At 41.2% G+C, this 23545-nt stretch overlaps 1 protein-coding gene across 1 annotated transcript in view; it reads left to right on the plus strand.

Annotated features, from left to right (window-relative positions):
- LOC134585919 (bifunctional protein GlmU-like) overlaps positions 1-23311 on the plus strand; it is a 70266-nt gene extending 46955 nt beyond the window's left edge. Inside the window, exons 3-4 of the mRNA XM_063441401.1 lie at positions 19915-20097; positions 22390-23311. Coding sequence (XP_063297471.1) covers positions 19915-20097; positions 22390-22650 — 444 coding nt within the window. The 3' untranslated portion in view covers positions 22651-23311. The remainder of the gene's footprint in view (positions 1-19914; positions 20098-22389) is intronic.
- The last annotated feature ends 234 nt before the right edge of the window (positions 23312-23545 follow it).

The raw sequence follows: 23545 nt of genomic DNA on the forward strand, positions 1-23545 counted from the left end.
CTTGGCCCTAGAATAATGCCCAGTGTTCAGAGGCCACGTACTCTGAACTCGAAAAGTTCTGAGGACATAGTTGACTGGCTAACACAGGACACCCAATTTTCTACAGCTTCCGCTCGGAACCTTGACGCACCATCCTCCTCCAGCTTAGCTTTGGGCACCTCTCAAGTTACCACTCGCCCGCCTGCCGCCACCACCAACACTAGCACCACAGCTGCTTCACTTGATCTGTCAGAGGAGTTATTTACACATCAGTTGGAAGAGATGAGTGATGCGCAACCATTATTGCCAGACGATGTAGATAACAGGGATATGTCTCAGTCAGGCAGCATTACACACATGGACGTATGGTGTGATGATGATGATGTTGTACCCGCTGCTGCTTCCTTTGCTGAGTTGTCAGATACAAGTGAAGCGGTTGATGATGACGATGCGTCCGTGGATGTCACGTGGGTGCCCACTAGAAGAGAAGAAGAACAGGGGGAAAGTTCAGATGGGGAGACAGAGAGGAGGAGGAGACGAGTTGGAAGCAGGGGGAGGTCGTCGCAAGGAGTTAGTGGCACAGTCAGACAGCATGCATCGGCACCCGGGGTCAGCCAGACAGCACGCTAATCAACGCATGCTGTTGCCACCACCAGAATGCTGTCATTGCAGAGCTCAGCAATGTGGCATTTTTTTGTGTGTCTGCCTCTGACAACAGTGATGCCATTTGCAACCTGTGCCAAAAGAAACTGAGTCGTGGGAAGTCCAACACCCACCTAGGTACAACTGCTTTGCGAAGGCACATGATCGCACATCACAAACGCCTATGGGATCAACACATGAGTACAAGCAGCACACAAACTCAAAGCCGCCACCCTCCTCGTGGTCCAGCATCTTTAACCACGTCAACCACTGCTGTCCTCCTTGCCCCCTCTCAACCATCCGCCACTCCATCTCTCGCCTTGATCAGTTCCTGCTCATCTGCCCACAGTCAGGTGTCTGTCAAGGACATGTTTGAGCGTAAGAAGCCAATGTAACAAAGTCACCCCCTTGCCCGGCATCTGACAGCTGGCTTGTCTGAACTCTTAGCCCACCAGCTTTTACCATACAAGCTGGTGGAGTTTGAGGCGTTCCAAAATTTTTTAGCTATTGGGACACCGCAGTGGAAGATACCCGGACGAAATTTCTTTGCACAAAAGGCAATCCGCAACCTGTACTTGATTGTGCAAAAGGAAGTAATGACATGTCTGGCACACAGTGTTGGGGCAAGGGTCCATCTGACCACTGATACCTGGTCTGCAAAGCATGGTCAGGGCAGGTATATCAGCTACACTGTGCATTGGGTAAACCTGCTGACAGCTGCCAAGCATGGAATGAGTGGCTCTGCAGAGGAGTTGGTGACACCGCCACGACTTGCAGGCAGGCCTGCTGCCACCTCCTCTACTCCTCCTACTCCATCCTCTTCCATAACCTCCTCGGCTGAGTCCTCTTCTGCTGCTGCGTCTTGCTCCACATCAACGGCACCCCCCCAGCTCCCCAGGTACTATTCCACATCCCGGATACGGCCGTGTCGCGCCGTCTTGGGGTTGACTTGCCTGAAAGCAGAAAGTCACACCAGACCAGCACTCCTGTCCGCCCTGAACGCACAGGTGGATCAGTGGCTGACTCCGCACCAACTGGAGATTGGCAAAGTGGTTTGTGACAACGGAAGAAATGTGTTGGCGGCATTGAATTTGGGCAAGTTGACACATGTGCCGTATTTTGGCATGTGTGTTATCTGATCGTACAACGCTTTGTGCATAAGTACCCAGGCTTACAGGACGTCCTGAAGCAGGCCAGGAAGGTGTGTGGCCATTTCAGGCGTTCCTACACGGCCCTGGCGCACTTTTCAGATATCCAGCGGCAAAACAACATGCCAGTGAGGCGGTTGATTTGCGACAGCCCGACACGTTGGAATTCAACACTCCTAATGTTCGACCGCCTGCTCCAACAAGAAAAAGCCGTTAACGACTATTTGTATGACCCGGGTGCTAGGACAGCCTCTGCGGAGCTGGGAATTTTTTTGCCATGTTACTGGATGCTCATGCGCAATGCCTGTAGGCTCATGCGTCCTTTTGAGGAGGTGACAAACCTAGTCAGTCGCACCGAAGGCACCATCAGCGACATCATACCATATGTTTTCTTCCTGGAGCGTGCCCTGTGAAGAGTGCTGGATCAGCCCATAGATGAGCGTGAAGAGGAAGAGGAAGAGTTGTGGTCACCATCACCACCAGAAACAGCCTTATCAGCATCGCTTGCTGGACTTGCGGCAACGCTGGAAGAGGATTGTGAGGAAGAGGAGTCAGAGGAGGAATGTGGCTTTGAGGAGGAGGAGGAAGACCAACCACAACAGGCATCCCAGGGTGCTCGTTGTCACCTATCTGGTACCCGTGGTGTTGCACGTGACTGGGGGGAAGAACATACCTTCAGTGAGATCACTGAGGACGAGGAACGGGACATGAGTAGCTCGGCATCCAACCTTGTGCAAATGGGATCTTTCATACTGTCGTGCCTGTTGAGGGACCCTCGTATAAAAAGGCTGAAGGAGAACGACCTGTACTGGGTGTCCACGCTACTAGACCCCTGGTATAAGCAGAAAGTGCCTGAAATGTTACCAAATTACCGCAAGTCGGAAAGGATGCAGCAGTTCCAAAATAAATTAAAAAGTATGCTTTACACAGCGTATAAGGGTGATGTCACAGCACAACGGGAATCTAACAGGGGAAGAGGTGAAAGTAATCCTCCTCCTCCCACGACCACGCCGGCAAGGACAGGACGCTTTACAGACGTGTTGTTGATGGAGGACATGCAGAGCTTTTTAAGTCCTACGCATCGCCACAGCCCTTCGGGGTCCACCCTCAGAGAACGACTCAACCGACAGGTAGCAGACTACCTCGCCTTAACTGCGATGAACCCCTTGACTACTGGGTGTGCATGCTTGACCTGTGGCCTGAGCTATCCCAATTTGCGATAGAACTTCTGGCCTGCCCCGCTTCAAGTGTCCTGTCAGAAAGGACCTTCAGTGCAGCAGGAGGTATTGTCACTGAGAAGAGAAGTCGCCTAGGTCAAAAAAGTCTAGATTACCTCACCTTTATTAAGATGAATGAGGGATGGATCCCGAAGGGACTGACAGTGGGCGATACATTCGACTAAAAAAGGCCTGATGAGGGGGCCGTAACAGGGATTAAACTGATAAGAATAGTACTACTTAACACACCACTCCTATCTTGTGGCACATTAGATTGCACGCGCAGTGCCCCAAATTTGAAGTAGGAGGACCGACCAAGCATCTTTTTCCATCTCCCGGTTCCTAAAATCGATGCCATATACACGTCCCCTGATAGGGGAAGTAACAGGGATTCAACTGATAGGAATAGTACTACTTAACACACCTTATAATAACGCAGAGAGAGGCAATGCAGAGAGAGGAGTCTGAAGAACAGGAGTCAGAGGAGGAAGGTGGCTTTGAGGAGGTGGAAGACCAAACACAGCAGGCGTCCCAGGGGGCTTGTTGTCACCTTTCGGGGACCCTTGGTGTTGTACGTGGCTGGGTGGAGGAAGAGACCTTCAATGACATCAGTGAGGTCAAGGAACTGGACATGGCTAGCTTGGTATCCAACCTTGTGCAAATGGGGAGTTTGCGGTTGTGCAAATGGACTGTTTGTGGTTGTTTGCGGTGCGTTAAACGGGGAGTTTGGTCTGTCACTGTGAAGCGGGTGTAACCCTTACACTACCTGATCGATACAACATCATACCTGATGTTTTAAAGCACGTTATTCCAAACAATTTAGAAATGTTAGGTGATTTATGCCCTTTATGGATTAAAACCAGACTCTGCATCAACTATGTAATTTTCCATGGGAGTTTTGCCATGGATCCCCCTCCGGCATGCCACAGTCCAGGTGTTAGTCCCCTTGAAACAACTTTTCCATCACTATTGTGGCCAGAAAGAGTCCCTGTGGGTTTTAAAATTTGCCTGCCTAAGTCTATGGCGGTTCGCCCGGTTCGCCTGGTTCGCCCGTTCGAGAACATTTGCAGAAATTCACGTTCGCCATCCACGAACGGAAAATGTAATGTTGGCGACATCTCTACTCATGACATTTCTAAAACACTCTGGTTATAATTGGTGGCAAATAAGGCTTTGGAATCTGAGTCTGTGGGGGAGATTTATCTGTGTCTCAGACACTTTTGCGTCTAATTTTGAACCAATTTTGGTGCTTTTTAGTAAATCTGTCACAATTTGTTAATCTGTTGCTTTTTTTTACACACATACATACTGTAACTTTTGTAACTGTCATTTTGTAATTTTACCGGTGTGAGTGGGGGTGTGGTTATGGGTGGAGCTGTTCAGATAAATTTTAGGTGACTTACTAATTACAATTTATAGAACTAAAATGTAATTTAAATTACATTCCAAAATGTATAGTGTTCCTTTAATGTATGACATAAGACAGAATGCAAGCTCTGAACTGAAATAAACATACATTTTTAAATGCAGCAAAAGCTTTGTAATTATCATAAATAAAGCAAACCTTCCCAATCTGGACAAATTATTCATATTGAGCTTCTCTTTAAAGGGAAAGTTACCAGCAGTGTTAGTTTAGGATTAATTAGATAGTACTATTTAATTTGCTACCCATCCATTAGGGACTTAAATAACTTGGAACCTGACACTTCCTGACAAACAGGTGCGCGAATAAACAAATAAAAATTAAATAGGAAAAAGGCAGTGGCGTAGTATGGAAGTGGGCGCATAGATGGATGCTCTGGGCGCAAAATGCAAAATTTCAAAAGAAAAAAAAGTAGTAATAATAATAAAAAAAATAGCATCCCCTCCCCTCACACAGAAAATCTCCCATTTCTCGAACATTATAGTTTTTCAGCATGACGAGGCAAATAAACATTACCGCATAACATTATACACTATTTTTCTTGCTACTAACAGCCTTTACAATCTATAAATTATTACAATTACATACTGTCCTCATGTAATCATTATCGGTGAATTACACAATGCCTATTAGTAGCATGACAATAAAACAAAATAATAAAAGAGTCCAGTTCGGTTGTTCACTCAACCAAGGCATTTAAGTCCTTCAACATAAGAGAATCTACAATAAAAGTAAAAAAGTGGAAATATGCAAATAATAAATGATAACTTTTTTTAAATTAGTTTAAAACGGCTATAATAGCCACCATAACAGGCCACTGCAAAAGTATAAAAAAACAAAAACAACAGGACAAATAAAATTGGGAGATAGTAAGATTTGTACATGTATATGTATATATACACAAAAGAAAATGGGATGAAAATAAAACAAATGATTTGGTATTTGATCGGGTCATCCCTGACATATAAAAAAAATATGAAATAACAAATACCTTATTCTGATGTTATAAAAACACAAACAAACAAACAAACAAAGTTATATTTAGAATGTGCTTATTCCTATGTGTAATGCCGCATTTTAGTCACTAGGGGTCCTAGTCATCTCTGAGCTGCAGCAAATAAGCAAATGTGCTGCCCAAATATAATGTACTAGAGAGCTACCCACACATTACCACTAGGGAGTACTGATCACATTAAATAGTAACTGAGACGGGTATAAGACACCTGTGTAACCAAAATAAGTCAAAAACACAGGAAAACTGCAGCAAACAACTAAATGTGCTGCAGTGTATTAGATACGTTGCCCAAAATCAAGTACACGTATGTAATACCCACAAATCACCATGTGGGGGTAATGCTCAAATCTGATGGTCTCTGAAAGGGGTAAAGAATATAGAACACTGAATTGACCTACATAAGTAAAGGGCTAAAATGTATTGTCCCAGAAGAGCAGTTCCCTGCACTAGCCCTGGCCAACAAACTTAAACAAGCTAACAGTATCCCTACTTATTTGCCAGCCCTCTGGGTCATTGGACAGACGTATAATACGCATAAGGGATAGATAAACAAAACAAAAATGAAATGAATATGCTAAGCCTGTTTTATCAGGAGAACCAGTATCAGACAGGAAATCACGCTATTAATAGGCATTATGTAATTGCCTGTTAAATTATTATTATTATTATTATTATTTCCATTTATATAGCGCCAACAGATTCCGTAGCGCTTAACAATATTATGAGAGGGGATTTAACTATAAATAAGACAATTACAAATAAACTTACAGGAACACTAGGTTGAAGAGGATCCTGCTCAATCGAGCTTACATTCTACAGGAGGTAGGGTGTAAAACACATTAGGACAGGAATTTGCAATCAAATAAGGTGGGCTGCCCTTTAGGAGAGGGCAAGAGACAGGTATGTGAGGTAGGGGTTAGTCTTGGAGGCCATAACCTTTTCTAAAGAGATGGGTTTTAAGGCACTTCTTAAAAGATGCAAAACTAGGGGAGAGTCTGATGGCGGTAGGCAGGCTATTCCATAGGAAGGGAGCCGCCCGCGAGAAGTCCTGCAAGCACGAGTTGGCCGTACGGGTGCGGACAACGGACAGGAGGTGGTCACGGGCAGAGCGGAGAGACCAAGAAGGGACATACCTATGGATCTGTGAGGAGATATAAGAGGCGCTAGAGTTGTTCAGTGCTTTATAGGTGTGAGTTAGTACCTTGAATTGACTCCTATAGCATACAGGAAGCCAATGTAAGGACTGGCAAGGGGTGAGGTGTGAGAGAAACGACTAGAGAGGAAAATCAATCTAGCAGCAGCGTTCATTACGGACTGTAGGGGTGCAGTGCGGCTATTGGGAAGACCAATCAGGAGAGGGTTACAATAATCCATGCGGGAAATTACTAGAGCATGGACAAGCTCCTTGGTAGTATCTGGTGCAAGAAAGGGGCGGATGCGGGCTATTGTAACGTCCTGCTCTGTTCTGTGGAGATGTCTGGCCTTGGCTTCTAGTATCCAGTACTCTTGTTACAATTCTTGTTTAGTTTTTCTTGGTTTTTATTTTTCTATTCTATGTCTGGTTTTCTTTATGCTGGGATTTCTGGGTTCATTCCTGTAATCCATCCCTGGGATTCCCAGTCTCCAGGTTTCATTTAAATGTTTGTTTTATGTTGCCACACCCGTTTGTTTTCCATCTTTCACTCTGTTTTAGTGTTCCTGCAGGCAGCTCCTCAAGGCTTCTGCCCTTTCTTGCAGGTAAGTGCTATATATGTCTTTTGGTTGTTTTAGCATACATTAGGCAGTGTAGGACCTGCCAGGTATGGGGTACATTGGCGTTGTTGGCAGGCTTATGCAATGTATGATCATATAGTGTGACTAAACCCCCATAATTTCCATATGTAGTACTTAGTTATTTCTCCTCTTGTTTTGCCTATGTTATCTTGTCTTGTTTTAGTTTGTATCCCAGTCCATGTACAGTCCTGTCTAGTCATGCCCATGTTATGTTTGTTTTCCTCATGTCTTGTGTATATGTTCTGGGTATAGCTTACTATCCTTCTGTGGTTCTGGGTTCTATTAGTTCTGTCTTGTTTTCATGTTTGGTGCCTATCTCTAGTCTTGCCTTGTTTCTAGTACTGGATACAATCTTGCTGCAGAGCCTCCCTATTCAGCTCCTGGGAGGTCTGCTAATTTCCATGCTCCTACTTCCTGGTATCCGCTTACGCTGATTCAGGGTCTTGGTATGTGGCTGCACAAACGCTGGTGCTCAACACCAGGGGGCGTGCGGTTACCCTGCACCAGACCCTGCTAATCCACCTCCACACTGTGACTCCTACTCTGAACATCAGGCATACTGGGTCCTGCCGCCTGGACACTGTGTCTGGGTTCCGGACACCGGACCGCCACCCTGACAGCTATGTTTTTAAGATGGAATCTACAGGATTTGGCAACATGCTGGATGTGAGGCTCAAAGGTGAGACCAGAGTCAAGTATGACGCCAAGACAGCGCGCTTGCAAGGATGGACTGATGTTGGTACCACAAACTTGAAGGGAGAGCGAAAGAGGAGGATCAGTATTAGGAGGAGGAAAGGAGATGTCATATCGGTACGCTGGTAACAGGCGTCTAGGTAGCCTCATTCCTCCTTCTCTATCCGCCTTGTCTTCGTGATGTGTGTGGCACTCATAGTTGCATTGCATCATTTTTCAAACCCACCTCGGTCCTAAAGTAATGTAAAAAAAAAAATCACATAAACATATACATTTAATAGAAATCCGTAGAGGGCATTACAGAAAAGCCATAATGTATTTTTTTTTTAAAACATTTTTTTTAATACAGAGCATCAAGTTAGCTTATAGGTTAGGCCAATTAATCTCCCATAAATTAAGAGCAGCCTGTATGAAGATTACCTTTCAAGACCCAGGTTAGCAATTGAAGAGTCAAACAGGATTGTGGAGAGATGCAAAAGTAGCAGCATTGCGAGAGATGAAGTTTACAGAAAATGAAGTCACAGTAGGACGAATATGATTCAATACTTAGTCCTGTTGCTCGGTGGGGTGGCTCACAAGCAGGAATTGGATGAGCAGAAACCACCATTAACATTGCATTTGAGCAACATAATACTGAAGGTGCTTATCTTATCTACATAACATTTTTCTAACTGTTCTTATAGATTTCTGTGGACTCTTATCGCATATCTAATTATGTGCTAACATAGTCATTTCCCTGGTTGCCATTTCATGTGAGATATTAGGGTTATCTGTTATATGCAGCCTGCTCGGCCCCAGTTGTCTTTTTTGATACATTTTTTGCAGGTTTTTTTTTCTCTTTCTTTTTATGGATAGAGTTTTAATCTTTTTCGACTGGATTATAAATATGATGGCTTGAAGACATATTTTTGGACGTACTATATTTTTCAAGATGTAAATTGTGGACGGTTAAAAGGGCAGTCAGTCATTTAAAAAGAAAAGATAAATCGTCTAAAAAGCAGACAAATTATTTTACTAACCAGGTATTTTAGTTGTTTGCACTATTAACTGAGAAACATACTTAAGGTACACATGTGACATCACCAATATAGTAAATGAAGAAGGTGTCAAATGACAAGCAAGTATATATGTGAATTTCTGATGTGTATGTTCCATGATTGGGTGAGTGCATGAAGACTCTCCCAGAGAACTGACTCCATGAGAAATTCTATACAAAGGTGTACTCAGATACAGCCTAAATTTGTGGAAACATTTTCTTCCCAGACCCCTCTATGGACACTTTGCCATGCATTTTGGTTAGCTTATTATGTGTTAGAAGAAAAAAAGTATAGACTATCCCAGTAAACACCTAGTTATCGCCAAAGCAGAAATGTTAATTTTGCACCTAATTTTTAAAGTAGTTTTTAATATAAACGGGAGTTCCAGGCAAGAGTGGGACTTCACATAGGACCATACTTTACTCAGCTAGTCTGATAAACTCTCAGACCTAGGCTCCTCTGAGCCTGTGGGGATGGCATCTGGTGTGGGTAAATCATCAAGCAGTGTGCTGTGGTGCATGCTAAACCGCATAAACATGATATACAAATAATGCAGGTACATATAAACATTTAGATCACCCAGGCCTGTTTGCTAAGGTTTCATAAAATCGAGACAAGGGTCTGATATCACCAGAAGGATGCCCAGTGTTCTCCACCACCTCCAATCCACACAAGGTCAAAGCCTCTTTTTAGTTATTAAAGCTTTTATTGCAGTAAATATAATTACATACATAGGTGAGTTAAACATTGCATACATTGTGCCACCTCAAAGCCTCTTTTTAACCCCAGACGCAGAGAAGGCATTTGATCGGCTAAATTGAGATTTGCTGACTTGGATTCTCCTACTATATGGGTTCTCCAAATATTTTTTTACGGAAGTTATGGCCCTATACCTAATACCAACCGCTTAAGAGGGCCATTGTCTAGTGTAAAATATGTAAAATATGGTTGAGACAACCTCGTCACTGTTTAGTACAGATTCATTAAATTTCTTTGGGCAGAGGGCTGGCACTAGGAGGGAGAGATTCTCATATTATGAACGCAGAAAGGATCCTCCCTCCCTACATAAGGTAACAAAGGGGGGGGGATATTAAGTAATCTGCCCCCACCTTCACTGGACCACCAGGGAAGGCAGCAGCACGGTCCCCCCTCCCTACATAAGGTAAGCACCCTCACACACCGCACAAAAACACACACACACAGCACACACACAGCACACTAACAGTACCCTCACAAACACAAACAACACCCACACACAGCACACTAACAGGACCCTAACAAACACACACACAGCACACTACCAGTACCCTCACACACAAACAGCACCCTCACACACAGTACATTAACAGCACCCTCACAAGCGCACACACACACAAACACCCTCACCCACATAGCACACTACCAGCACCCTCACACACACATCATACTAACAGCACCCTCACACAGCACACACACACACAGCAGTGTATGTGTGTGTGTATGTATGAATATATATATATATATATATATATATATTTATACATACATACATATATATATATACGCGGCGTGTGCTTGTGCTTTAAGGTGCACACCCTAATGCAATAGGCTGCGCATGCCTATGGCTATACTGTACTCTAAACTTTAGACAAACTGTAGATATGAAACAATGTCAGCCCTTACACCGAGTCAGAGAAAGAAGACTTGGGTTTTTATGTTAATTAGATTTGGGTATCATTTAAGTTTATAACACTGTAGTTGATCTTCGGGGCTCAAAAGATCTCCGCGGCGGGGAAACCCCTGCTCACACCAAAAGCCATAGCCGAAGGTTTCCGACAATACTACTCCTCCCTGTACTGCATACATCCGAACAACTCACGCGCGAACACTGCAGAGGAGACCTTCACAGCATGCCAGAAAGTATATATATCGCGCAGAACTTGACTTCCAAGCTTACGCCTCAAGCCATATCCACACTGGAGGAAGACATCACGAGAGAAGAAATATGCTTAGCCATAAAACTGGCTAAACAAGGAAAGAGCCCAGGACCAGATGGATACACGGCGAAATACTATAAGATGTTCGCGGATGTCCTCACTCCCCATATGCTAACCCTATATAACTCCATCCAAAACGGAAGCTTCCTGGACCCCAACACGCTCCTAGCCCATGTTGTGGTATTACCGAAAGAAGGAAAGGACCCATCCTCCTGCACTAGCTACCGTCCGATATCCCTGCTAAACGCTGATCTTAAGCTATTTGCCAAGATCCTGGCCCTGCGCATCCAACCCTTATTGCCGGAACTCATCCACCCTGACCAGGTGGGATTTGTTGAGGGACGAGAAGCCAGAGACAACACCATCAAGGCACTCAATCTCATACACGCAGCAAGGAGGGATTCATCGCCCACCCTGCTGGTTTCAACAGACGCGGAAAAGGCGTTTGACAGGGTGGACTGGTCCTTCCTGATGACCACACTTGAACACCTCGGGATGGGACCACACATGCTGGCATGGATATCGGCCCTATACACCAACCCAGCTGCCCGAGTACAAGTAAACGGAATCCTCTCTTCCTCTCTGACCCATTTGAGATTAGAAACGGCACAAGACAGGGATGCCCACTATCGCCTCTGCTCTTCGTCATCAGCCTGGAACCGTTCCTTAACGCCATTCGAACCCAACTCGACATCACTGGGATCAGAGGCAGCTGGGGAGACAGCAAAGCATCTTCCCTCAGAGATCTACTGCATCAATTCGACATTTACGGCACGCTGTCGAATCTAAAAATAAGAAGATATAAAATATGGCGTATACTACAAATATTATACGTACATACACCTCTGCGAGGAATAGTTGGCAAAATACCTCAAAATAATAAAACAGAAAAAAATAATAGTGCAATACAGTATATAACAGTGCAAATATTGGTGCTAGGTAACTGTAAGAAAAACACTCACATACGGTAGAGCTATATAAGAGCTCTACTTTTTTCAGCGTGGACGGTATAATCCCCGTCTAAGGATACAGGATGGTAAAGATGGTATTGGTCCTCCAAATGTGCAATGGGGATAAAAGAGAAAAACGCTCTGATGGTGTAGTAAGTACTATAAAATCAGGGTAATAGGATAAAGTAATGTACTTACAATTTGTAGAGCAAGGACCTGCTCTAGTTTTCACAGCATGGGTGGTACTATCCCCACCTAAGGATATGATGGCACCAGGTAGTTAGCAGGACATAAAAAAGTGTAAAATAATAAAAGATAAAAGTCTAAATGTATTAAAATAGACTATTTATTATAAAATATAGCATATATATATATAGGTACAAATGTCCAAAAGAAGGGGGTCCCACTTGACGCGTTTCGCCTCTCCAGAGGCTTTATCAAAAGTGTGGGGTGGTTCCTCAATGTCCTGTATATGTATGGGTGAGTTGATTGCAGAACGCTACCTGGTGAGTCTTTCTTCCGGTTTCGTGATGCGTACCGGAAGTGATGTGGCAGAAGAGGAGGCGATCAGTGAGTGCTGGCCTCGATTTGCGTATCATTGTGGACCGCACGCGTCATAACCGGAAGTGATGCAGCATGTTCAGAGTCTTTGCGGTCACATGTCTTCTGTTTGGACCGCACGCATCAAAAAATGGCGTGCGTTGTGTTCCAAATGTAAAAAAACCTATATCTCCCACATAAAAACATAGGGAGATAATACAAAAGGGCGAAATAAGTATAAATAAGCTAATCTTTGTGTTGGTATAACATGGGGATGATATAAAACATCATATACAAACATGATCTGGGGAGAGTAACAGATACACAATAATCATAACACATATCTAGAATGTCTATTGGTATATGAAGCCATATGTATGGGCTATAAATGAGATAGGAATATATACAATAAGATACATCATTATGTCTGATATCCATAAAACAGGGGGACAAACTAGCAGCAGATATACAGTGCAAATAGATATGGTGGGTATATTGTGGTAAGAGAGGAGGAGACATATTACACAAAGGAGAGGGGAGGTTTAACCCTAAGGGTATAAAAAGAATATAAAAATGAATATAAAAATTAATATATGAATACACTGTGTGCAGAATTATTAGGCAAATGAGTATTTTGACCACATCATCCTCTTTATGCATGTTGTCTTACTCCAAGCTGTATAGGCTCGAAAGCCTACTACCAATTAAGCATATTATGTGATGTGCATCTCTGTAATGAGAAGGGGTGTGGTCTAATGACATCAACACCCTATATCAGGTGTGCATAATTATTAGGCAACCTCCTTTCCTTTGGCAAAATGGGTCAAAAGAAGGACTTGACAGGCTCAGAAAAGTCAAAAATAGTGAGATATCTTGCAGAGGGTTGCAGCACTCTTAAAATTGCAAAGCTTCTGAAGCGTGATCATCGAACAATCAAGCGTTTCATTCAAAATAGTCAACAGGGTCGCAAGAAGCGTGTGGAGAAACCAAGGCGCAAAATAACTGCCCATGAACTGAGAAAAGTCAAGCGTGCAGCTGCCAAGATGCCACTTGCCACCAGTTTGGCCATATTTCAGAGCTGCAACATCACTGGAGTGCCCAAAAGCACAAGGTGTGCAATACTCAGAGACATGGCCAAGGTAAGAAAGGCTGAAAGACGACCACCATTGAACAAGACACACAAGCTGAAACGTCAAGACTGGGCCAAGAAATATCTCAAGACTGATTTTTCTAAGGTTTTATGGACTGATGAAATGAGAGTGAGTCTTGATGGGCCAGATGGATGGATTGGTAAAGGGCAGAGAGCTCCAATCCGACTCAGATGCCAGCAAGGTGGAGGTGGAGTACTGGTTTGGGCTGGTATCATCAAAGATGAGCTTGTGGGGCCTTTTCGGGTTGAGGATGGAGTCAAGCTCAACTCCCAGTTTCTGGAAGACACCTTCTTCAAGCAGTGGTACAGGAAGAAGTCTGCATCCTTCAAGAAAAACATGATTTTCATGCAGGACAATGCTCCATCACACGCGTCCAAGTACTCCACAGCGTGGCTGGCAAGAAAGGGTATAAAAGAAGAAAATCTAATGACATGGCCTCCTTGTTCACCTGATCTGAACCCCATTGAGAACCTGTGGTCCATCATCAAATGTGAGATTTACAAGGAGGGAAAACAGTACACCTCTCTGAACAGTGTCTGGGAGGCTGTGGCTGCTGCTGCACGCAATGTTGATGGTGAACAGATCAAAACACTGACAGAATCCATGGATGGCAGGCTTTTGAGTGTCCTTGCAAAGAAAGGTGGCTATATTGGTCACTGATTTGTTTTTGTTATGTTTTTGAATGTCAGAAATGTATATTTGTGAATGTTGAGATGTTATATTGGTTTCACTGGTAAAAATAAATAATTGAAATGGGTATATATTTGTTTTTTGTTAAGTTGCCTAATAATTATGCACAGTAATAGTCACCTGCACACACAGATATCCCCCTAAAATAGCTATAACTAAAAACAAACTAAAAACTACTTCCAAAAATATTCAGCTTTGATATTAATGAGTTTTTTGGGTTCATTGAGAACATGGTTGTTGTTCAATAATAAAATTAATCCTCAAAAATACAACTTGCCTAATAATTCTGCACTCCCTGTATAGCAATGATCATGATAATAATATGGATAAAAGGGGAGTAATTAAAAAAAGGGGGAGGGATTAATATATATAGTAAGAGGCTTATGGTAAAAAGGTAAAAATATATTTAGTAAATTTGTAGAAGTTATAAAAAGTTATATAAATCAAAATCAATATTTAATCCTTTAGGGTGCAGGGTATCTAAATAGTATACACATTTCATCTCTGTCTTTCCAATCTGTTTAATGATATCGTCGCCTCTCCAGTGTTTATTGACAATTGCAATGCCCGTGAAAGTAAGCAGTTTAGGGTTATTATTATGCATGTAAAAGTGAGAAGAAACAGCGTGGTTGGCAAAGCCCTTTTCTATGTTTCGGCAATGCTCTGCTATTCTAACTTTAAGAGGTCTGATAGTTCTACCGATATATTGAAGCCCGCATGGGCATTCTAACAAGTAAATTAAATTTTTGCTATTGCAGGTAATAATGTTTTTAATATTTTTCCGGTGTTACTGGATCTAAAATCGGTAGTTACTTTAGATGTTAATTTAGTTTTCTTGCATGCTATACAACAATTGCATTTAAAAAAGCCTTTTTTTGTTGTCATAAAGTTATCTGTTTTCTTTGTGTCTGTTTTTTTTATAATTTTTTGTAATGTGCATCTTTAGACTGGGGGCACCTCTAAAAATTATTTTTGGTTTGTCGGGTATAATATTACCTATTACCTCATCTTCTTTTAAAAGGTGCCAGTGTTTATTTAAAATATATCTAAGTTGTTTGTTTTTATTGTTAAAATCCATTACAATAGGTAGTGTAAAACTTTGTTTAGCGTCTTTCTTCTTTTTGTGCACCAATTCTTTCCTATTTAAAACCAAAGTCTCCTTAATAGTCTCTTCTACTTTAATATCCTTATAACCTTTTTGTATAAATCTTCTCTTTAGCTCATATGCCTGTTTGTTAAAAATCGGGGTCTCAGAGCAGTTCCTTCTGAGTCTTAACATTTGGCTCTTAGGTATGTTATCGAGCCAAACTTTATTGTGGCAGCTATTGGTCTTTATATAGTTATTAACATGAACATCCTTGAAATGGGTTTTAGTATGTATTTCATTATTTTTAATATATATGTCTAGGTCAAGATATGTCACTGTTGAGGTGCTAATATTAGCTGTTAGAGTGATGCCCTCGTTGTTGGTGTTAAGGAAGGATATGAACTCATGTGTTGAGGACACAGGGCCTTTCCATATGAAGAGGAGATCGTCAATATATCTCACATAGGCTACCAGGCTATCCACCCAGCCATGCCCACTAATCTAAAAATAAACTTCACGTAATCGGAAATCCTTAATGTAGGATGCCCCCAAGCATTGGTAACCACACTGCAAAAAGACTTCCCCCTCCACTGCTGCTCTGAGGCAATCAAATACCTGGGGACTTGGCTATCGGTGTACCTCTCAGACACCTTCCGCATTAACTTCCCGCCCCTCCTCGACCGGATAAAAAAGGATCTAAACTCCTGGCAACTCCCTCACATCACATGGTTAGGGAGGATCAGCGTACTTAAAATGAACATACTCCCACGTCTTCTATATCTCCTACAAACCCTACCAATACACATCCCCAAAACCTTTTTCACGCAAACCAGACAGATAATGACAGACTATGTCTGGTATCGCAAAAGAGCAAGACTGAACTTCGCCACCCTCACAAAACCCAAGCAGCACGGGGGACTAGGACTACCAGACCTGGCTAAATATCGATGGGCCGTCCACCTCCACTCTGGATTCCGATAGAAGCAAGTTTCTCACAAATACCTCTATCTCTCCTCCCTTGGCTACCGAAGGCCATGACCGGCGAACTACCAAAACAACACCCAACCCTACGTGTCACAATGAAAGTCTTGAGACGCATAGCGCCGCACAAAGACCTAGCCCCAAAGCTCTCGCCTCTGTGCCCCATATGACACAACCCAAGATTCCCTCCAGCGGAGGATCCTCGCTATACCACGACACTGGGACTGCCGTACCCTTGTAGGATAAATGACATATACAAACAAGGCACGATCACGCCTCTGGGAGACCTGGTTCCGAACAACCCACATAACTAGCCACTTCGCTTCAGACACCACCAATTGACGAGATTCCTGAAGAACATACCTGGTCTGGACTCAGCATCACGGACACTCTCTACCTTTGAGGCAATTTGCTCAAAGCCCCTGTCCCCACCGCACGCAATCTCCTTCCTCTACCGCCTACAAATCACACCCACCAACGATGCACCTCTCCCATACTTCATTAGATACTGGGAAAAAGACCTAGGACACAAACTCACCGGGGAACAATGGACCACTGTGTTTACACTTATACATAAGGCCTCCATAGCCACGAAGTTCCAGGAAGCAGGAAATAAAATGCTCTCACACTGGTACAACACACCAGAAAAACTATCGGTTATGAAAGCCACCCGCGAACCGGAATGCTGGAGATGCGGGAGAGAATTGGGAACACTCTTTCATATTTGGTGGACCTGCCCACTCATCAAACCCTTCTGGAAAGAAATCCACACAACCCTGGAGACCGTAACGGAAGCGAACCTACAACTCACACCTGAAACCTACCTCTTCCAACTGACCCCAATCCCCATGAACAAATTAAAAAAATCAGTGATACCGCACCTACTAAACGCGGCCCGAAGCCTCATTCCGAAAAACTGGAAACGTACCATGGCCCCGACAATGAGAGAGTGGATGACCAGAGTGGAGGCTGCCACAAGCCCACCCCCCCCCCCCGCTTGCCCCTGAACGCTAGGCCTCACCGAAACCTCATTGAAAGACCAACCCCGCTGCTCGCGAGGGCTGCGAACCACAACTTGACCCCACTGAGTAACATAACCTCATAAATATCTTATCAACTGAAAAAAACCTCTCTTAGCAACCGATGTTAGACATGTAATTTACTATGTATGCACAGTACGCTCTCAACCTGTTATTGCATTGTATACCATACTGAACTTCATGTCACTGTACTCGGACATCTGTGTGATCACACCCACCTCTAACTATTGCATGACCTTAATAAAACCTCTGAATGAAAAAAAAAAAAAAAAAAAAGATCTTCGGGGCTGTACTCACACACATCTATTGTCCTTTGAGATATAACATGCATCTTCATTCTGAATATATGATTCATTGTAAAATATGATTTTTTAAAAAGGTAGAGTTTAGTATTTAGATGGGTATTTTCTCTTGATGCATGCCCTAATACAATGTACTGCACACCACCAAGCCACAATACACACCTACAACACTGCAATCTATTAATGAGGCAATGAGTACCACCGTCACTCAAAGAGACAGAACAAAAAAAAAAACTACATAATAAATGTGATATAGTACCAAGAAATTAAGGAGAGGAATTATCATTTATTTTCAATGCATCCACAAAAAAATAACTACCGGTAATTAGACTTGATTGTTTCTTTCTTTTTTTTTTTTTTAAATATACATTATATGCTGCCCAATAAAGATTGGCGGCCTTTGTCATTCCAGCTCCTAGGCAGAGCAGTGATCGTTATACAAAGTCAGTTTATGAAGGGTAGGGAATGGGAAGAGTTCATTTGTACTGCCAGGGATTGTCTGATCTTGCTGCTGTAGACTGCAATTCCAACAACACCTAGCCAGGCTCAGGCTAGACCTACAGAGACCAAAATACAGCATACCTGAGAACAAATATTATAAATGTACTTTTACATTACACTTTGGATAATTGTTTTGTTCGTTGTTAATTTTATTTGAAAGTACTGTGTTTAAATAATGGTGTCTACATACGACCAAGTAGTTATATAAAGATAGCTCATTCATTGACTGGGTCCTGTGATTCCACCACTAGATCAATTTCATTCTCTTGCAGCTACCTTCTGATCTGCTTAGCTTGTTAATGACTCCTAAAGTGGATTATTCACAGTCAGCTGACAAATGTATGGCCAAGGTAGCCCAGTAAACTCTGCTGCAACATAACTCGCAAAACTCACAGTTTAGTGAATACGCTCCAAAGTGTTAAAAGGGACCTTGTTGCCAAATGAGAAGTAGTAGTTTCACTGTGACTTGAGGTTGTAAATAATGATTACTAGTGAAATTACATATACCCTTGATGTTTTGGCACTGTCAGAACTTTCCTCATTTGAGATCAAAATTTCTCCTTTCTAGATTTTTTATTTTTGTTTGGTGTTGAAAAGAAATGTATGGTACTATATGGAAACAAATGGCTAGTATGAAGAACAATTAATTTGTGCATGACATCCAATTGGCAATGTCATGCGTCATCAAGGGCATTACTATTTGTCCAGTTGTTCTGGACTGGTGTTCTAGACCGATACAATGTGTTCTGGAACTAAACAATTCTTTCTAAACTTTTCCGTTTATATAATGTTGAAAATTACGTTCGAAATCTGATCAAAACAATAAAATAACTCAGTGTGCATTAATCACCTGGGACTATGTATTAGAATACAAGGTTTAAATGCAATTTTCTAATTTGCTTACACTGCAAATTTTCATCGTTAGAACTCCTCCCATTAATCAGAATACGTCTAGAACGTGCGTCCGTCAGAAATGATAGAAAGATAAAATACTTTTTAAAGGCATTGATGGAAATGATTAAAAAAAAAAGTATATATAATAATTCTTCTTTTAATGTGCCTCTGCCTCCATTGTAACCAACTATTCAAGAAGTCCTTTTAGATTCTTATCATGGAATGTTTAAAAAGTTACATTATGCACTTTATCCGTACATCGATCGAATCATTCGCTACCCTCCAATTGGCCGTCATTTTACTGCACACAATTAACGTATAAACTAGGCAGCCAAATCATGAACTGTTTTACATTCTGTACATAGTAAATGGACACATTCGTAAAGCCATTGCATTTCTTTCATATGTCTCTCAGGACGTGTTGCTTGCAATTCAAATTATTTACTCCATCTAAAATTGATAACCCCACACCCTTTAACAATAACACACATGCGTTGGGAATACAAGGAATGGATCCCAAGAGATCGCACATAATCTCAGTGATTTTTGTGTCTTACTAATGATCCCTTAAATCCACCATTCTCGTTTAATATTGGCTAGCCGTTACCATTAAAATGATTGACAGGCTTATACTGTTGAGACGTAACACATTATCCATGAGCTTCTTGCTAAATGAAGAAATTGTGAAACCGTTTTGTATATATAGGCTTGTCACAGGGCAGTTTAGCTCCTGCATATATATATAGCAATGCGGTAGAAACTAATTAGCTGTGATGATGTGCAGATGGTAAATTTGACTATCAAGCATGCATTGATACAATCTACAATACAATTATCTCTCTCTCTCTCTCTTTCTTTTTCTTTTATTTATGCAGGAAGGACCAAGTCATCTTTCGGTTTACGCCCTACGGTTGGGCCCCGGAGAAGAAATAGTCACATCATTGTTTAAATTTGTGGAGGAGAAAAAACTAAAAGCTCCGTTTGTTATCACTTGTGTCGGCAGTGTCACCAAAGCAACACTTAGGCTGGCTAATTCCGATGCTCTGAATACCAATGAGGTACCTGACAGGTCCGCTGATGAACTGACTCAGTTTAAGTCATGCATAGATACAGAAAGATGGCGTTGGAGTGTTTCAAGAGAAGTGTACTGTTCCTAATTATGTAATTATAAGTCTTAGGTGCCAAACTACAAGCTGTTCCTAAAATCTGTTCTTTCTGTCTGTCATTGCGAATGTGGAGAATGAAAAATATTCCCCCTAAAGGTATCCTGTCATCTTTAATTTGATATAATCTTTAATTAAACACATTGGCAATGCTGAAATGGTGAAATATGTACGATCTTTCTTAAGTCACATCGGAAATATCCCTCCTTGGGCTGTCTCAATTACCAGGCATATAAAACCAAAGACGTGTTTGCTTCCCTAGCTCAGCATGTTAAGTAAGAACAAGACGAACGAAAGACAGTCGTTATATTTATATACAATAGTGCCTGCTATTTCTTTTGTGTCAAAGAAAGCGTCTCTAAGATGAAGGGGAATGAAATTGTCATTAAAGTAAAAATGTAAATGGGATGCTCACTCTGGGAGTTTATTTATATATGTGTTTGGATTTACTGTGTGAGTTGAGTGATTATCTATTATGGTTTTTGTTTACTGTGACAGAGTTGCATTCTCAACGTATTTCCACCATTGTTAGAGGGACAAAAAAAAACCTAAGATTATGATCTTTTTATGCCAGACACAACATTAGTTTATTATCATAATAGTAAATATTCCTTTCGCACTGTGAAATAGAAATACTTATGCAAAATGCATGACATGAAAGGATTTGAGCTATAAAAGAACATTAGATTAAGTCATTTATACAATATTTTAAGGTGATGGAAGTCTTTTTTTGACTTTACTTTTATATCCAATAAAATACATAATAAAAAGCAATGAATTGGCATGAACTTTAGAATAACTGATTTTATCTGAACTCCTGCGACTTTATTCGATCTCTGCCTCTGCCTCTAGTATGTAGAAAATACAATAGTAAGCTTCCTTAGTTAGACTTAAGCGCCCAAAAGTCCCTTGTCCACACTCCTTTTTATTTGAAGTTGCATACAGATTTTCAGAAATTACTGATGTTCCCCATATCACTGCTTTGGTTAATGGTACCTGCCACCAGTTTAATTAAATTTAGAATCTTACTTCCAAAGCTCTTTCCCACCTTTACAGTGGGTTTTTGGTTTTGAATATGGTGTTCATTGCTGTCTCACTTGTACTTTTGACTAAAGCCTTTAATGTTCTGTTTATCTGTCTGTCTTTCTGATCTATGTAAAAAAAACAAAAAAAAAACAAGAAATAATTTTCTATGTGCTAAAATATCACGGAATTTAGAAAGTGAAATTGTGGTATGGAGTTCTAAACCTAGAATGACTATCATTCAATGTTCGCTTAAATTTTAGAACTTACAATTCTTCCTTAAAAAATACGATTTGACTATTGTTTATCCAAAAAACTCAGAAATAAGCCCTAATAGATAGATATATTTCAACAGAAACCATAACTTTTTTTGAATGTATTTTCCGATCAGTAGTCTGGAGTGATTGGGGTGGGCAATTCTATTTGTAGATTCAGTTACAAATCGGTGTAGGTAAAAATACAGTTATGGCACAGATGATATTCTAACTTTTGAACTTGATTATTTTATGGGATCAGTTGTAAACTTAGACTTTACAACTAGAATTTGGTTATAGGAACGTAACATGCTGGCTCAAATAGGTCAGGACTAAATGTAAAACCATGCATAGGGCCAGAATTCTACATCTAAAATAAAATACAATAGAATTCTACATTCAGAACATCTAAAATAAAATACAATGCATTTCCTTTAGTAAAATATATCCTAGTTTTACCCTGAAAAGCATTCCCAAGTAAAGCTTTGTAAAATGTCAGTTTATATAAATAAGTGTAATGATCTCTGACATAAAAATTGATCACAGATAAAACCACCTTGGTTTATTGAGTCTATACCTTAAAAAACATCAAACTAATCAATAGGGCAACAAGTAAAAGGTCTTACTAAAACAGAGGACCATAGTCTTAAGATCTTAGAAAGAATAATCATTTGTTTTGGTTCCTATCCTCCTTTTTTTAATGTCTGGAATTTCTTCCAAATATATCGGTTGGTAGGCTATTGCATTTGTCTAGCATTCTTCCATCGACCACTGCTTAGATTTTATGAAATTTCATGTTCACATGGTACATTTATGTGTATACATTATAGGTACTATTCAACATATAATGGACAAATTAAATTGAAGAGCATTAATGACTTGGACTTTTCAAATCTCATGTTCCTCACAGATAATTTCCCTAAACGAGAGATTAGAAATCGTTTCCTTGGTTGGAACATTGAACGAACATGCTCACCTACACATATCTCTGGCAGATAAAGATGGAAAAACCATTGGTGGACATGCTCTCGGTGACCTAGAAGTCTTTACCACCGCTGAAATTGTTATTGGAGAAGCCAGCAACTTGCAATTCACGCGGGAGATGGATAACCACACAGGCTTCCCAGAACTTGTCATTAGAACGCGATCGGAGGATGCTATCAGTTCCTAGATTCTAAATTATAGGCCTTTTTTTTTGCCCGGGCAAGTGAATGAGATAAATTTGCTTCAAAGCATGTCTTTGGGTTGCTCTTTGCATTTTTGTATTGCTTCCAATCATTTGTTCACACAAAACATAATCAGTCATATATAAAACAGACCGAGAGAAATCATTTTGCTGAATTCCTTAAATTTCATGGTATTAATTTGGGCTTTTTATCAACATTTGTTTAGATTATTTTCTTTGCAAGCTTCAGCTGAGCTGTTCTGCAGGGATTTAACGAGACTGATTGGCCCACAGAGGGTAGAGGATAGTGACAGAAGCTCTGAGGGCTAATGGATGTACTGTTTGCTCATCTTTATACCGTTACTATAAGCCACTAATTGGGAAGGACAGCTCAAACAAGCACAGAGAAGCTGTTGTCAGATGCGCGTGACATGGGTCTAAAGAAGCAGTTACGATAGCTGTGCAGCCTGGCCCTACAGAACAACGTTCCACATAACCTACTCTCACTTATTATGAGTTTAGCTGCTTCAAGTAATACGGGGACGCAAGTTATTTCAACGCATGATAATTTATCAAACCTCTGTCTGCGAGCTGCACAAAGTCAGTCGCTGTAATTTTTCTCAGATGTTATATGCTGTAGAGAGAAATTAAAGAAGCTCTGTTGCAACTATTAAATCTATGTTTAGTGAGAACATAGCTCTTATAAAGAAAATGTTGATAGTTTAATTATGCAAGAGATTTATTCACTAAACTAGTAATTGTAGAGAAAAGAAAAGGTCCAAGATAGAAATTGGTTTATTTTCGAGCATATTGTTTTCCAATTTGTAATAGAGATGTCCTGCTATGTACATTTCAAAATATTTTACAGTGTACAGATTGCTGAGCAGATAAAACATTTTTT

The sequence above is a fragment of the Pelobates fuscus genome, chromosome 2, assembly GCF_036172605.1.
Source record: "Pelobates fuscus isolate aPelFus1 chromosome 2, aPelFus1.pri, whole genome shotgun sequence".
In the NCBI taxonomy this organism is placed as follows: Eukaryota; Metazoa; Chordata; class Amphibia; order Anura; family Pelobatidae; genus Pelobates; species Pelobates fuscus.